The following is a 17,569-nucleotide window of genomic DNA, read 5'->3' as shown; positions in this document are numbered from 1 at the left end:
AGGGCTTTCCCTGTGTTTTGTAGGTGCAGCAGCGCTGGCTTCCTGGGTCCTTGAACACAGCACAAGTGCTCCTTCCCTGTGGCCTTGGTGTGGCTGTCCTTCCCCACAGCTATCCCTTGAGTCCACTTTCAACACTGCTCCAAGGCCACTTTCTCAGTCAGGCCTATGGCAACCCCGATTCCCCATGTTTAAAATTGCAACCTGCAGACTGACTCATCTTACCTTGCACTACTATTCATTTTTAGCAGAGTACTCATCACCTTCTAACAGCCTCTCTAACTTATTTATTGTATTTATTGTCTGTTTCCCCTGAAATGGATGAGTTCCTTTAGATGAGTTCCTTTAGGACAGGAATCTTTGTTTTATTTATTTATTTGTTTTCCTTGACAAGAATGAAGTAATGTTGCATAAATATTTGTTGAATGAATGTTTTAGGAATCTCATTCTATAAGAAGAACAAATTCTATATTATAACTCACCTAAATCATGGTTAAAAATTGAATTTCGTCTTAGATCATTGTATAATGCATGCATGTTAATTGGCATGTATTTAAGCATGTATCAGTAGCAAGTAGAGGCTCTGTTTTTCCTTCTAGTCACCACTGAATTCCTATTATGGTGCTTATCCCACTGTCTTATATTATGGATATTTAATTGTCTTGTTATATTGTAGATAAAATAATTGGGTTATGAGACTTGTTTTTGATCCAAAAATCATAAGATTTATATTTTATCTTTTACATTTTGGTGTCATGTCCTCATCGGCATGAAGGGGTTATCAATTACAGTGGTGCCTCGCATAAAGAACGCCTCGCACAGCGAACGCTGCACACAACGAACTTCATTTCATGATTCATACAACGAACTTCGTTTCACACAACGAAGTCGCCCGAGCTTCCACGACTGCTTCGCCCGAGCTTCCACGATCGCTGCCGATGTATTGCATCCTTCCGCGCAGGCACTGCAGGCAGTCGTTAGTCACTGCGCTTAACTTAAGCACGTATCGCGGCAATCGTTCTTCATTACGAATTAAATCACGCACGTATCACGGCAGTTGTCCTTTTAAGTTAAACTCAATATTTTTTTTATATCATGGCTTCTAAAAAAAGCAGGAAGGTGATTTCTGTTGAAATGAAACAGGACAATGCTCAAAGGGAAGCGTCATCTGATAACGAGGAGCAACAATCAAACAATCAACCAATCCCAACTGCTGACATCAAGAACATCCTGGTCAAATGGAAAGCAGTTCAGGAGTTTACCAATGCCCACTATCCGGATTCAGCTGAAGCAAACAGGATCAACGATCTTTACTCCGATACTCTTGTCCGTTATTTCTGGCAGATGTTGGAGAAAAGAGAAAAACAAACGACTTTGGACAGGTTTTTCATGAAACCATCGGCCAAAAAGCAGAAAATGGATGAAGATGTGCAAGATTCGGTAGACTCTACTTAGTCTGTCTTAAAATTAAAAAAATGTGTGTTTTTTTTTAAAAAAATTATGTTTTTAGATGTATCTAAATAAAAATAATAACAAAAAATTTATCTTTTTTTATGTCATCTTAGCATATTTTATGCTACAGAACGAATTATTTTTTTTAACATGTATTGTTATGGGAAAACGCGTTTCACATGACGAACTTTTTGCATAAAAAACTTGCTCCTGGAACGAATTAAGTTCGTTGTGTGAGGCACCACTGTATTTACCTTAATTTTCTAAAGTATTTGCTTTAATTTTCTCAAGATGAGTTAGTTTACATTTATAAAGAAAAATATTAGATTGCTTTTAATTCTGTCATTAATAAGTGTCATAAAAATAAAGCTAAGTCAATATTTCATTGTTGCTACAGAAATAGCAACAATGAAATATTGCATTTGTGGCAGAAGGATTTGTGCTTATGATGTAGTGATTTATATATTTTTCTTGGAATTAAATCTAGCAGGTGACAACATCAGTAATTCACAAAACCAAGGAGCTTTTTGAGATTTGTTATTTTATATATGTGAATTAGAAAACAAATGAAGAATGTGCTTAATGTATTCTGACATCTGAAAATATGAATTAAGAATTCAGACTATTAAAAATTCTGTTCATAGCATTTATTAGATTTTTTAGATTTTCATTTTTAGTTCTTTTACTAGTATATACTTCTGTTTTTTGAAAAGGACCTAATCTATATTTCCTGCTTGGTGTGAAAAGATTTATCCATAGTATTATTTTCTCATTATAAAAATAGCTGTATTCATTTTAGACAACTGGGAAAAAACAGGGGTATGTGAAAAAAAATTGCTCTAAGGCCTGGCTAGATAGGCTCAGTGGTTAGAGTGTACACACGGGGACTGAAGGGTCTGGGGTTTGATTCTGGACAAAGTCATGTACTTTGGTTGTGGGCTCCATCCCTGGCCCCAGTTGGGGTGTGTGCAGGAGGCAACCAATTGATGTGTTCATGTGTCCCCCTCAAACCCCCCCCCCCCCCCCCCCCCCCCCCGCCTTCCACTCTCTTTAAAAATCAATGGAAAAAATATCTTTGGGTGAATATTAACAACAATGAAAAAATTGCTCCAAGTCCCACAATCCAGATATATAAAATTAACAATGGTTTCTGTCTTATTTTTTCCATAAATGTGTTAGTGAAGTTAGAATTATTGCATATGATATTTTAAATACAACTTTTTCATGTAATATTGTTTTATAAGCATTTTCCTATATTATAATTTACCTATGTTATTACTAGAGGCCCGGTGCACAAAATTTGTGCATGTGGGGCGGGGGAGGGGATGTACCTCAGCCCACCTTGCACCCTCTCCAATCTGGGACATCCCTCTCACAATCCAGGACTGTTGGCTCCCAATTGCTCACCTGCTTGCCTTTCTGATTGCCCCATCTGCTTCTTCCTGCCAGCCTGATCACCCCTAACCACCCCCATAACAGCCTGATTGATGTCTAACTGCTCCCCTACAAGCCTGTTTGCTCCCAACTTCCCTTCTCTGCCTGCCTGGTCACCCCTAACTGCCCTCCCCTGCAGGGCTGATTGCCCCCAACTGCCCTCCCTTGCAGGCCTGATAATTGCTTGATCGCCCACAACTGTCTGCCCTTGCAGGCCTGGTCCCTCCCAACTGCCTTCCCCTGCTGTCCGTCTTGTGGTTGCCATCTTGTGTCCACATGTGGGCAGGATCTTTGACCACATGGAGGCAGCCATCTTGTGTGTTGGAGTGATGGTCAATTTACATATTACTCTTTTGTTAGATAGGATAGAGTCCTGGTGCCTGGGTGGCTGCCAGATGGTTTGCCCTGAAGTGTGTGTGTCCCAGATCAGGGTGAGGGTTCCCTTGAGGTGTGGGGCGGCCTGGGTGAGGGGCTTGTAGTGCTTTGCAGGCCGGCCACACCCCCGGCAACCCAAGCGGAGGCCCTGGTATCTGGGGTTTATTTATTTTCTATAATTGAAACTTTGTAGCCTGGAGCAGAGCCAAGGTTCCTGCTTGCCCCGTGGTGGTAGCCATTTCTGTTGGAATTTATGTATCTTCTATAATTCAAACTTTGTAGCCTGGAGTGAAGGCCTGAGCTGGCCAGGGCTGCAGAAGCTTGACTTTCTTCATCGCCTGGGACAACCCTAGCTTCCTGCTCTTCTAGCTCCTTGGCTGCTGCCATTTCTGTTGGAATTTATTTACGTTCTATAATTGAAACTTTTTACCCTCGAGTGGAGGCCTGGGCCTGTCAGGGTGTGTGGAGAGCTTGGCTTCCTCCATTGTCAGGGAAACCCAAGCTTCCCTCCTGCTCTCTGGCCACAGCCATCTTGGTTGGGGCTAATTTGCATACTCACTCTGATTGGGTGGTGGGTGTGGCTTTTGGGTGTAGCAGAGTGATGATTGCTTTGCATATTACTCTTTTATTAGATAGGATAATCCATATGGCAGGACTATACTTTATTAACTCTATAGTATGGGAAATTTAGGTTGATTACAATTCTAGCTATTTAGACTAACATGATAGCGATACATATTTATATATTATAATCCTTTCATTATATTTATTTTCTAAGTATAGGTTCTAGAAGTGGATTTACTAGATTAAAGAATGTGAACATAGGATTTGTTGTACCAATTTGTTCTCTAAAAAGGCTTAACCAAACCACTTTCCTTATGGTGATGGTACAATGTAAATAAATACTTCTCAAATTTATATGAAATGAAGATTAGTGCTCTGTTAATCTCAGAGATATTAAGTCTAAATTTGCACCTTGGATGAGACATCTAGGAGGCTGAGGCACTCTTCAGAAATAATCTAGTAATTTGGGTAAGCTTAAAGGTGATTCTTGATGCTCAGGGCCCATTTAAAATTTTCCTATAGCCGATACCTTAAATACAATACTTTTCAGCCTTCTCCAGATGATGGAAAAGGTCTAGAACTAAAACTACTTGCAAAGCTGTTCAAAGATTTAAATGAGTTTTTCCTGGGCCCCTTAGACACAAGTCTTTGGCCTGGTAGTATATAGGTGAAAAGAACTGGAATAGCTGAAGGGATCACCTTAAAATAGGTAGTAAAGCTGTGTTACTGGAATTAGCCATTATGATTTTCCTTTAATTTTACCTCAACATTAAATGAATTTATTGACAGTAAAAGAACACTATGGTTCTTTTTAGAATAAAAAATGTCTTGTAGATGTCTAGTGCCTGTGATGTGTAATCTAGGTGAGTGTTCCAAATAATAACTTGATAATTGGTTTTTTTAAAAATGTTGTTGTCTCCTAGCAGTTTTGCTGCAACCTTTTAAAAACCTTATGTTCTCTTAGAAATGAATATTTTCTTTTCAATTCTGTTGATGCTTGAACAATGCCTCTCCAGAAAGTTGATCTTTCTTGATGACTTTCCTTGCCTAAAGAAGGACCTATGGGAAAGGAGGTCTTGATTCTTGAGAGCAGAGAAGCCTTGGATACTGGATAAAAGACAGGTGTTTATTTTTCTGATGTAGGCAGGATTATGGCTTTGAATAAATGGACAGATTAAAAGAAGCTGTGAGGAACAAGTGAGTTTTTCTAATTCTCAACTGTACCTAACATCTATCTTCTTTCCCACCTTTCTCTACCTAATATTAAAAAAAATGACAAAGAGCCAGTAAGCCTAAAAGCTTTGCTTTATGGTATCAAAGAGCCATGTCTACTCTTATCTTCAATACTAGGAAAACTTCAGTATTATTTTTGGAACCTTCTGAGTTGTTAAACTGGAGCCCTTGAAGAATATTTTCACATCTATGTGTTTTGTGTAGTTGCCCGGGAGATGACACTTAGATATACACTATAGGTGTGTTTATTCTCATGGTTATTGGTAATATCACTTTACATTTTTGCCACCTTTATAATTGGTGTTCACATGAAAATAAACACAGTTGTGTGAACTAGAAGTGTTCTTAAGTCAAAATACATATTCATAAGTGTATTGGTGGGAAGGAATAGTCTGGACTTTAACACAAGTGTGAGTAACACTTTAACGTATTATCATTACCCACAGATTATAGACTAGGAGAAAACTGATTCTTGCTTTTCTCTCCCATTAAGGTATAACTTTGTTGTGTCAGTAATTAGCCTGTCACTGACTCATTTTGATAAACAAATAGTGTCATGTCATGGTTGGATATAAAGAATAATCTTCAGTACTTAGGGTCTAAGCATATGCTTATGAGAAGAATCTATGGAGAAAGGAGGTCTTGATATTGTATCTTAGATACAGACTAAGCAATTTTTAATTCATTCTAGACACCAGAGATTGTTTTAAGAGAATTCAACAGTACTAATTGGTGCCTGTCACTTCATGCCAGTAAACCTGTTCCAAGTGTACCAGCTCCTGTTTCTTGCTTCTTTGAAATCCTCTTGTATTTTTCTCTGTAGCCTTCATATAGCTTGTTTCAGGGACACTGGTTTTAAAGTGAGTCACATGATGAGAAGTAAGTTTGTGTGTGTGTGTGTGTGTGTGTGTGTGTGTGTGTGTGTGTGTGCGCCCTCTCGAAGGACTATTCAGTGTGAGGGAGATATGTGGAGCTGGTTTCTCTTGGTCCTGGACTTACACTGAGGGGTCCCTTAAACATGCAGGTTCTTAAGCCTCACTTTCGGCTTACTAAATCAGAGTCTTGGGAAACTGAGGCCCTATAGTCTACTGTTACAAAGATAATCTTGGTGTGTTTTTGTGTGACCATTACCCAGCTGATCTAGAGGGTCCAGTTTATGAAAATTGGTTCTGAGTCAGGTGAGTTCAGAAGCTTTAATCTTGTTGGGTTTCCTCTTGTTGGTAATTTCTTACAATGTCACAGTAAATTCAATGGAATTGCAGCAGCCAAAAACTATTTTTTAAATATTACCATGTATTTGGCTCTGATGATAGTTACCCAAGCCTGTAGTTGTGGCTGTTATGTACTTGATAATACATTGGACAGATCCTTTGTTTCCTAGTTCAAATGTGCTAACCAACGAAAGACAATGTAAAACTTGCTAAAAATCTTGGCTACAGTTTGGATCCTTTTTCTTTGCCTGGTTATCCCAGGGTAATGCTTTGTGTTAATTTATTTGGTCTTTGTTACGTACTTGTAAACTTTTACTTGTAAACTAGTAGGTGGAAGTGGGACTGTTTCTTCACACCCTTTCATATTTACAGCATTTAGCACAGTGCTCTGAAAGCTCTAGATCTATTTTTGACAGCATGTACTATCTTCAATAAAGGTTTTGATGCAATATAGAGATCCGTGTTCTGTGTTTTTGCCTCTTTTTTCAGATCCTATGTTCTTTAGAAGAAGAAAAAAATCTATACAGACTCTCTCTCTTTTTCAGTTCCAGAGTGCTCCTCTGGACCATTCCTCTTAGGAACCATCATTAGTAGAAAACATATCTTTATGTGGTACTCCTTAACTTTTTAGGGAGAAAATAGAATTTTCAAGTCGAGAAACACAATGGAAACAGAAGGGTGAGTTTTTGGCTCTAAAATGTTAGGGCTAGGGCAAGAGCCCTAATGTGCTTTCATACCACACACAGAGCAATTACCAGTGGTCCCGTGTTCAGAACTGATTACATTTTGATATCCCCATTTTATATCCGATAAAGCAACACTAGGTAATGTAATAAAGGTCACAAAGTCACTTTGTGTGACTGTTTAATGTCTAAAACTATATGCTTTTAACTTGTTTTGGGCAAATAATCACCCTAAAAAGTTGCTATCAAATTGTTACTATTTTAAAAAAGTGTTTCTATTTGTTTTCACTTAATAGTCAATTTTGTGTTTCAATTTTCTCCTTGCAGTGGCTATCAGCAAATGCTACTTCTGAACTGGATTGATGCATGCAGTTGCTATTTTCCCAACCAGAAGTAAAGAGCATGACTGGTAGCTGTAAAACAAACACTTCATTTTCTAAGGACCTTGGTTAGCCCGATATCTAAACAGTACCTCAAGTACCAGTATGAAGGAAATAACTTTTTATAATTAAGTGTTTTCTTCTATGTTTTAGTGAAACCTTCTTGAAAAACATTTTTTAATTGATTTTTTAGAGAGAGAGGAAGTGAGAGGGATAGAGAGAGGGAGAAACATAAATGATAGAGAAATGTCATTGATCTGCTGCCTCCTGCATTCCCACAGGGCATATGCCCTGACAGGAATCTAAGGTGACCTATTGGTTACTGGGTCAGTGCTCAACCCCTGAGCTACCTGCTGGGCTTTTCTTTCTTTTTTCTTTCTTTCTTTTTTTTTTTTAATTAAGGATTTCACCCCTGTAGTTTTGTGGTTACACAAAGCCAAAGCCCCACAGAATTATCTGAGGATTCTATGTCAATCATCCACTTCCTCCACTGTCTAGAAGTCTATGATTTAAACAAGTTGAACCTTGAATGTAATTTGATAATAAACTTGAATGAGTTAATATTAACATTCAGACATCCCACAAAGGGTACCATTTAGTATAACCTTTATATCTTTAATTAAGTATTTAGTGTTTCTTGGGCAACTCAATTTGGGATTTGGGAATATTTCATTTGTGTAAGTAGATGTTTTTGTTGTGGCATACTATTCTATATAGGATTTCAGCTTTACACTTTTTATTTGGCCTTGTGTTTTAACCAATTGGCTACCCAGAGTGCTATTATCAGAAGTCGGCTTTGTTCATTTTGTCAGAGAACCTTGAAATGACCCTTTTCTGGTGTGATGAGAGTCATGATTGGGTGTTACTTCTGGATGGAGAATAAAATAATGGTTCACCAAGTACAATGGGCTGGAAATCTTTCTTGGCAAGAACCACACAGACAGCAGACAGTTAGAGGAAGGGGCCCCCACACAGTCTTGCCATGTTCCTTTTTCTGTGGACTTGGGTTAGAATTGGGTTTAATTCTAATAATGGTTTCTAGGGTGAGACTGGATCCCTAAGTGCCTCAGAAATTTTAGTCCTGTCCTGGATTACCCTCACTCTTAAGGACTTTTGTGCACGCTTATTAATTTGACAGAATTAAATACTAACTCCAGTGTTATTACTACTTTTTTCCTAATTTAACAGACCATTCAGTCTGGAACCCAGTGGTGTGGCTAATGTTGAATGGTGTCATCATTTATTTAGCTGCATTCTCTTTGGTGTATACAAAGCTCATTCTGGGTCCCTCAAGCTGTTTCCTCTGTACCAGACGAAGGACCATCTTGGTGAAAGACAGAAGAGAATCTAGGATAGTGATTCATACTGTAACAGTTTTTAACCTGGGTCATCATTGAGGTAGATTCTTACAAAATAGTACATCTGATTTCCTACTTGGAAAATGTACTTGATCCATTTTCTGCCCCGTTAATGATCTAATGCCATAATGAGTAAGTGGAAGGAAAATTGGAAATTGATTATAGCTACTAAGAGACAAAATCTTTCCCGACTCAGGAATTTATAAAACTTAGATTTGTATCTGCCGCTTCCCTACTCCCCCACTTGTGAATTCCACTTTGCAGGAAACTAATTTATTCCTTTCCTAAAGTGGCCTTATGTTTGTCTAGCAAGGAAATCATCAAAAGGGTTCTCAAAGAAGCTAGCAATGAAATTGGAAGTGCTTACTGTCACCACTAGTGATAAATCAAACTGATGTTAAAGATGCAAATACTTGTTCTAGTATTCTCTTCTTTGTTTCTAGAATTGTTTAAGTTAATTAAGCCAGCAAAGTACTTCATTAACTACTGTGTTGCATGTTAATGGTAGATTTAAAGTTTCACTGTTTTATAATGTGAACGAATTTCTGGAAATTATATTTAAATCTTTATTGTGTTCTAAGTTCATATACTTAATGGTAATTAATATTGTTAATTGGGAGAATATATTAATTGTACCACAGTTAGATTTCTAGTTTGGTGTACAAATACAGTAAATTTTAGGAAACGTTTGGTACTACCACATTCAGGGCAACTTTTGCCCATGTTCTCAAGAAAGTGATTAAAACAATATATAATGCATTTTTATTAGACTATCAGGAATTTAATTACATTCAACTTAGCATTGTAGAATTTTAAATGTACTCTATTAGCTAAAATTTAAAAAGCTGTTACAAATTACTGAAACGATTGGTTTCTTTCATTTGCAGCATTTAAATATTAGGACATTGACAGATGACATGGTAAGGTTCTTAACGTTTCCTTGTGAATTTTAACTAACTGTGATGTCGATAGCATGCTGTGCTAACACCTTTGACATTGCTAAAAACTGCATGTTTTGGAAATGTACTTTGTTATGGTGCTAAATAAGAGACAGAACGGGTAAAATGTATTAAATTGTTGCTTTTAAATAGTAAAAGGGACTAGTTGATATGTTAATTTGTAATTAAACAAGTTTTTTGAGCTGTTAGTCAACCTTAAATCATTTAAATCACTTCTATAATAGTACTTCAAAAAGAGGTAAGAAAAAAAAAGCTAAAGACATATCTGCTTTTCAGAAATATATAGTTGCTAAATAAAATAGACCAGACTGAATACCATATGTGTAATTTTTAAAAATTTTACTTATAAGAGAACCAAGAAATCTTAGTATATGTTCTGCATGTTGAAAATAATAGACCTTCTTATAAGTAATTAACATGTCATAGCACCCATATATTGTAGATTCTTGTGTATTGGGGGACAAAGCATTTCATTCTACTGACCAAGTTTCAAATTCAAATTTACCTTATATCAAATATGAAACAGAGTGCTTAAAACATACTGGGCACTCAGAAATTGTTTAGCATCCCTGGTAATCTAGAGTAGCATTTTAGACACTTACCATCTTAGGGTAAGATGGTGTACAAATATGAATGAGTTATACTAGTAGATCTTGACATGCAGACTTAAAAGATTGAATTAGATTGTTCTGTTTAGTCCTCTGTATTGTATATAAGAAGAGGTATTTATGTAAACTTTTCAGGATGACATTTATTTCTCATATAACAGTATTTAGAAAATGGTAGCAATGTGGAGCACTTATGCAGATGATGTATGTAATTTCGTACCCTGGGAGGTTGATATTGTCCTCATTCTTCCACTGAGTGCACTGAGGCTGACAGGTTAAGTTGGTAGCTCGCTCAAGTATGCACATCTGGTAAGTGGTGCAGCTGTGGCTTGAATCTTGTTCCACACAGCTCCACACACATACACTTACTCTGTTGATTTAGTTTTCAAATGGCTTAAGGCCAATAAACCATCTGCAATGTTTATGTTTGAGTTTTTATGAGAATACTAGACGCCTGATGCACAAAGATTCATTCCAGAATGGGCCTTCCTTTCCCTGGCTGCCAGCATTGCATTTACTCTGGCTGGAGTCACTTTTCTGGAGCCGCCTTTCCACCTTCCCACACTGCACAGAGGCCCGGAGCAGCTGGTGGTGGTGCAGAACACCTGTATCATCACCATGGCGATGACACAAGCATCTTGTCCTGCCCCTAGCTGCTCGCCACCTGTGTATGCAAATTAACCTTCCATCTTTGTTGGGTTAATTTGCATACCCACTCCTGATTGGCTGATGGGCATCATGAAGGTACAGTCAATGAGCATATTGCTCTTTTATTAGGTAGATACATTGGTATGTTTGTAACAGCCTTATTGAGCTATATAATTCACATATCAAATATTCATTCATTTAAAGTATACATTTCAGTGTTTTTTAGTATATCTTCAGAGTTGTGAAACCATCACCACAATCAATTTTAGAACATTTTTATCACCCAAAAAGAAACTTCATACCCTTAAGCAGTTACTCCCTAATTATCTCCAGCTCTCTCAGCCATAGGCAATTGCCAGTCTATTTTCTGTGTATATATTTGCATCTTCTGGACACTTCATATAAATGGAGTCATATGATATGCAGTCTTTTGTGTCTGAATTTTTTTACTTAGCATGTTCTCAAGGTTCATCCATGTTGAAACATATATCACTACTACCTTTCTTTCCTTTTTTTTTTTTTTTTTTTTTTAATATATTTTATTGATTTTCCACAGAGAGGAAGGAAGAGGGATAGAGAGCTAGAAACGTCGATGAGTGAGAAACATCAACCAGCTGCCTCCTGCACACCCCCCGCCGGGGATGTGCCCACAACCAATGTACATGCCCTTGACTGGAATTGAACCTGGGACCCTTCAGTCTGCAGACCGACGCTCTATCCACTGAGCCAAACCGGTTTCGGCTCACTACTTCTTTCTATTGATGAATAGTATTCTACATGATGGTATTTTTGAGGTTTATTCCTATTTTATGGGCAGTCTATATTTCCCCCTATTTTCATTCAGACTATGCCTTACCTTTCTGATAACTTTGTTGACTCTTGTCTGTACAGTGCCAGCCAATAATCTTTAGAAACAGTTGTATTATGGAGCTGCTTCAACAGGCTACTCTTGAAGCCAATCTTGCTCTGATTGTATATTAATAAATGGGTTCCTCCTCAGTGAGGACTTTTTTTTTTAAAGCTATTTGTCTAATAAATTTATTGTCTCTGAAAAATCTTCATAGAAAATTGTGATTTGGTTTATTAGCTCTCAGCAGTTCGTTCCTGAGCTCTTAGGAAGCTTTCTTTCTTCTGAGCTCCTGATCTCTCTTCTGGGTAAGAGACATTTTGGGACGGTTCCACCTCTTCTTTTTAACTTATTTCTTAAGCTTCTTCTCATAGATTGGATTCTCTCATATAACAGCATGAGTTCTCTTATACATCTCCTCCATCATGTCTGGAGTTACATTGTTCTTTATGTATTGAGATAACTGTTTCTTGTAAGCATCTTCATCTTCTTCCATTAGATAACACATATAATTTGCAACGTTCTGACCCATGATGTGCTTCCAGTGTACTTCTGCATTGAATTCCTTGCTTTCTGAATCATAACCAGGGAATCGTTTGGTACTGTGAGGGATAGGTAAGTCTCCATCCACAGTTCCCTTTAGGTCCCCAAAAACTTCATTTCCAGTAGTAGTTCTGCAAGCCCTACATCCAAATAGCAGTTGAAGGCACCACGTTGACCATTGATACTTTCCATGTTGTATTCATCTCCATTCACCTCCACCTGACCTTCATAGATCTTGTCCATGCCAAACCTACTGAGAAGCCTGCGGATCAGCAGCAGGCCAGTACAGTATGCTGCAGTGTAATTTGTCAGGCCAAACCTCACATCATACTTTGGGAGTTCATGAGCATAAGCTGCACAAATTATCATATTTCCTATACGGGCATAAGCAATCTGACAAATGATATTTCTGTTGGTTACATGAACTGTCATCTGGAATTTAGGTAGGCATGTGGTATTTATTTTTATCCTGGATTACCAAGCATTTCTGGGCATAGTAATCAGTTTAACCCTCTTATAGTCTTCTGAATTCCACTTGCTATCACTTGAAGTAGGTCTTTTGACAACTTTCATAAACCCTATCCTGTGGAAGGGAGACCCACAGCCAAGGCTTGCCACAGACCTGCAGGCCTAGCCTAGCCTCTTCTTTCTTTTTTTAAAATATCCACCCAACGATGTTTTTTCCATTGACTTCTAGAGTGAATGGAAGGGAGGGAGTAGGGAGAAAGAGAGGGAGAGGGAAAGAGAGAGGGAAGGAGAGAGGGAGAGGGGAAGAAATAAAGGGGGGGAGGAGAGAGAGAGAGAGAGAAAGAGAGAGAGAGAGAGAGAGAGAGAGAGAGAGAGAGATAGATACACTGAATCTGCAACCATAGTGCGTGCCCTTGACCAAGAATTGAACATGTGACCCTTTGGGCCAGAGGTTGATGTTCTTACCACTGAGCAAGACTTTTTCTTTCTTTTTTAAATATATTTTTATTGATTTCAGAGAGGAAGGAAGAAGGAGAGAGAGTTAGAAACATCAGTGATGAGAGAGATTCATTGATCAGGTGCCTCCTGCACGCCCCACTCTGAGGATCTAGCCCGAAACATAGGTGTATGCCCTGACCAGAAATCAAACCATGACCTCCTGGTTCATAGGTCAGTACTCAACCACTGAGTCACACAAGCCAGTTGGCAAGACTTTCTTAATAATCTTTCCAATCCTTTCTTTTTTCTTCACCTCTCTCCCAATCCTTGCAACTGGGCTTGGTAAGGTCATTGTTTTTGGGTTATACCATAGTGCCCTGTGCATATTTTTATCAAAGCAGTACATCATTTAGTATCTTTCTGTCTCTTTAGTTTACACCTTTTGGAGACAGAGATAATGTGTGATTACTATTTCCAGGTATGATAGATGCCAAAATTCTCAACAAAATTCTAGCAAATAGAATCCAACAGTACATCAGAAAGATCATACACCATGACCATGCAGAATTTATCCCAGGGATGCAAGGATGGTATAATATCTGCAAATCAATAAACATGATAAAACACATAAATATACTGAGGGATAAAAATCACAGTCATATCAATTGATGCAGAAAAAGCATTTGACAAAATCTAACACCCTTTCTTGATAAAAATTCTCAGCAAGGTGGGAATAGAAGGATCATACCTCAACATAATAAAAACCATATATGACAAACCCACAGCCAACATCACACTCATTGGAAAATACAAACCATTTTTCCTAAGAACAGGAAGAAGACAGGGATGCCCACTCTCACCACTCCTGTTTGACATAGTATTGAAGTTACTAGCCATTGCAGTCACACAAGAAGAAGAAATAAAAGGCATCCAAATTGGAAAAGAAGAAGTGAAACTGTCCTTATTTGCAGATGACATGATATTGTACATAGAAAACCCTAAAGACTACATCAAACCATTATTAGACTTAATAAATGAATTTGGTAATGTAGCAGGATATAAATTTAATGCTAAGAATCTATGGCATTTCTATACACCAATAGTGAACTTACAGAAACAGAGACTAAAAAAGCAATTCCATTTGCCATCGCACCAAAAAAATTAAGACACCTAGGAATAAACAACTAAGAGGTAGAAGTCCTATATGTGGAAAATTACAGGACACTGAAAAAAGAGATAAAGGAAGACATAAACAGACAGAAGAACATACTGTGTTCATGGATTGGTAGAATCAACATAATCAAAATGTCCATATTACTCAAAGCAATCTATAGATTCAATGCATTTCCCATTAAAATACCAATGGCATATTTCACAGACCTACAATGAACTCTTCAAAAATTCATCTGGAATAAAAAAAGACCCTGAATAGCTGCAGCAATCCTGAAAAAGAACAAAATAGGTGGGATCTCAATACTAGATATCAAGCGGTATTATAAAGTTACTGTTCTCAAAACAGCCTGGTACTGAACAGACATATAGGTCAATGGAATAGAATAGAGAACCCAGAAATTGACCCAAACCACTATGCTCAATATTTGATAAAGGAGGCATGAACATACAATGGAGTCAAGACAGTCTCTTCAATAAATGGTGTTGGGAAAATTGGACAGATACATGGAAAAAAAAAAGGAACTAGCCCACCAACTTACACCATACACAAAAATAAACTCAAAATCGATAAAGGACTTAATTATAAGACGGGAAACCATAATTATACTAGAGGAAACCACAAGCAATAAAATCTCAGACATATGCCGAACCAGTTACTTCACTGAGGGTAGGACTGGTGCCATGCTGGCCCAGCTGTCACCTAAGACAGGATATTGCCCCGCCTCTCCTCAAAAATGACCCTGAGTGCGCTGCCCCGAGGCCCACTGGTCCTGGGCTGTTACTAAGCCCCCAGCTCGCTTGAGAAGGCAGTGTAGGCAGTCCCCCCAGCCCCGCTCCCCTGGCTGTGCTGCCCGGATGTACACTGGGTTGGACAGGGCGCTTGGCAGGGGCTTCCTGCTTCCTTCTGTGCGAGCACCTGAGGGGCTCCCTGCTGGCAGAGGGAGGGCTCCAGGAAGGGCAGAACCAACATACCTACCTGCCACGTCTGAGCAGAGTGAGTGAATCAAGCACTCCCTCGTGATTGAATGTGGGGAGGACAATGGAAACTAAAGAGGAAATAAACAAATGGGACTACATCAAAATAAAAAGCTTCTGCACAGCAAAAGAAATCATCCGCAAAATAACAAGAAAGCCCACTGCATGGGAGAATATAGTTGCCAATGATATCACCAATAAGGTTTAATCTCCAACATTTACAGGGAACTCATACAACTTAACAAAAGGAAGATAAACAATCCAATTTAAAAAATGGGCAATGGACCTAAATAGAAACTTTTCGAAAGAAGACAGAAGGCCAAGAAACATATGCTAAGATGCTCAAAGTCACTAATTATCCAAGAGATGCAAATCAAAACGACAATGTAGTCCAATCTCACACCTGTCAGAATTGCTATCACCAACAAATTAATAAATGACAAGTGTTGGTGAGGATGCGGAGAAAAAAGAACCCTTGTGCATTGCTAGTGGGAATACAGACTGTTGTAGCCACTGTGGAGAACTATGGAGTTTCCTCAAAAAACTAAAAATGGAACTCCCATTTGACCCAGTGATTCCACTTCTAGGAATATATCCCAAGAAGCTAGAAACCCCAATCAATAAGGATATATGCACCCCGGTGTTCCTAGTAGCACAATTTACCATAGCTAAGATTTGGAGACAGCCTAAGTGCCCATCAGCAAATGAGTGGATTAGAAAACTGTGGTATAACTACACAGTGGAATACTATGCTGCTATAAAAAAGGAATTCCTACCATTTGCAACAGCGTGGATGGAAATGGAGAGCATTGTGCTAAGTGAAATAAGCCAGTCAGAGAAAGATAATTATCACATGATCTCACTCATCTGTGGGAAATAATAAACAACATAAATTGAAGAACAAAAACCGATCTAGAGACAGAGAAGCATCGATCAGACTGTCAAACCTCAGAGGGAAGGTAAGTGATGGTGGGGGTAAAGGGGAGAGATCAATCAAAAGACTTGTATGCATGCATATAAGCCTAACCAATGGACACAGTCAACAAGGTTGAGGGCATGACTGCGGGTTGGGGGGAGGGTTTGGGAAGGCAACAGGGGGATGAGGACACATATGTAATATCTTAATAAATTAAAAAAATATGTTTCCAGGTATGTTATCTGGCATATAGTAAGCATTTTCATAAGTTCTCTGTTGGATTGAAAAAATGAGTCACTGTTTTGATAACCTTTGTGGTTTCCTTGGCTCTGTGCCCAATTGGTCCAGGTCAAGCTTCCCAGATATGGATCTTACTTTTGCCCAGGGTAGAGAATCTTTGACAAGAAACGTCTGTCTGTCTTTCTGATCACCACCTGTCTGGGTCTCTGACTTGTTATCTTGCCCCTGTCTTCACCTTAGATGTGCACATGACCATCTCTCTTGGATTGCTTGTTGACCTCCTTCACGTGGACTCACTGGCTGAACTGCTGTCTCTCCAGCTCTCCCTGTTGTTTTCTTCTGACCTTGTGCGTTAGTCTGGCTCTTGAGTCTAGGAAAGGATGGGCAGATAGTCTAGTGTGGGCGTTGGACCCATTGTTATGGAGCTTAGAGAATCAGTATGACCATGCTAACAAGAAACACTGATAGTAAGGTTTTTCTAACTCACTGTTGATTGATGCAGTGTGGATGGAAAGAGCATTGGGTTTGGAATCAAAAGACTAATTGAAAGAGAATTTCAACACTTTTTAGCTCTGTGACCTTGATAAGTCAATTACGTATTTGCTTATTTTAAAGAGTGACTAATTATACCTTCTCCTCATAGAGTTTTGGTGTGTTTCACATAAGCCCAAGTAGGTTGAACTATTGCATTTAGTTCTGTGCTTTTTTAATCCCTTTAGAAATAGTTCCTGATGGATAGAGAGGTGTGGTGTTTTCTATCTGCTATTGAGGCTTACAGGATATGTATATACAAGGCATGTGGCCCTGTGGCTGAGAGTTTGACATGCTTGAAGATCAATGCAGAGCTGTGAGGAGGGCCAGAGAGCTGGTATTTTGATGGCTCTTTAAACTATTTTTCGTGAGTTAGAACTCAGGAAATCGTTTGCCATTGATTAATGCTTTGATGTATGCTAGCTTTATGTTTTCTAATTAAAGGTTGCCACCTCCACAGCATACACATTGCAGACGTGCTTTTAATTTAGAACCTCTTAGTGTGGATAGCCTTCTCGGATAGAAATTGAAAGAAG

General features: G+C 38.5%; 1 protein-coding gene and 1 pseudogene across 3 annotated transcripts in view; one reads left to right on the top strand and one right to left on the bottom strand.

The window, feature by feature from the left end:
* The window catches only part of DIAPH3 (diaphanous related formin 3), a 473,874-nt gene that overhangs the window by 14,835 nt on the left and 441,470 nt on the right, over window positions 1-17,569 (top strand). For 2 of the 3 annotated variants that reach the window (XM_045588684.1, XM_045588686.1), the window contains exon 2: window positions 9,575-9,607. The exons of the other annotated variant lie outside the window; for it this stretch is intronic. In XM_045588684.1, coding sequence (XP_045444640.1) covers window positions 9,575-9,607 — 33 coding nt within the window. The remainder of the gene's footprint in view (window positions 1-9,574; window positions 9,608-17,569) is intronic. 3 annotated transcript variants of the gene reach the window in all.
* On the bottom strand, window positions 11,927-12,756 carry LOC118729305 (annotated as a pseudogene).

The sequence above is a fragment of the Pipistrellus kuhlii genome, unplaced genomic scaffold, assembly GCF_014108245.1.
Source record: "Pipistrellus kuhlii isolate mPipKuh1 unplaced genomic scaffold, mPipKuh1.p scaffold_m20_p_3, whole genome shotgun sequence".
NCBI classification, from domain to species: domain Eukaryota; kingdom Metazoa; phylum Chordata; class Mammalia; order Chiroptera; family Vespertilionidae; genus Pipistrellus; species Pipistrellus kuhlii.
This window is presented reverse-complemented; position numbering and strand designations above follow the sequence as displayed.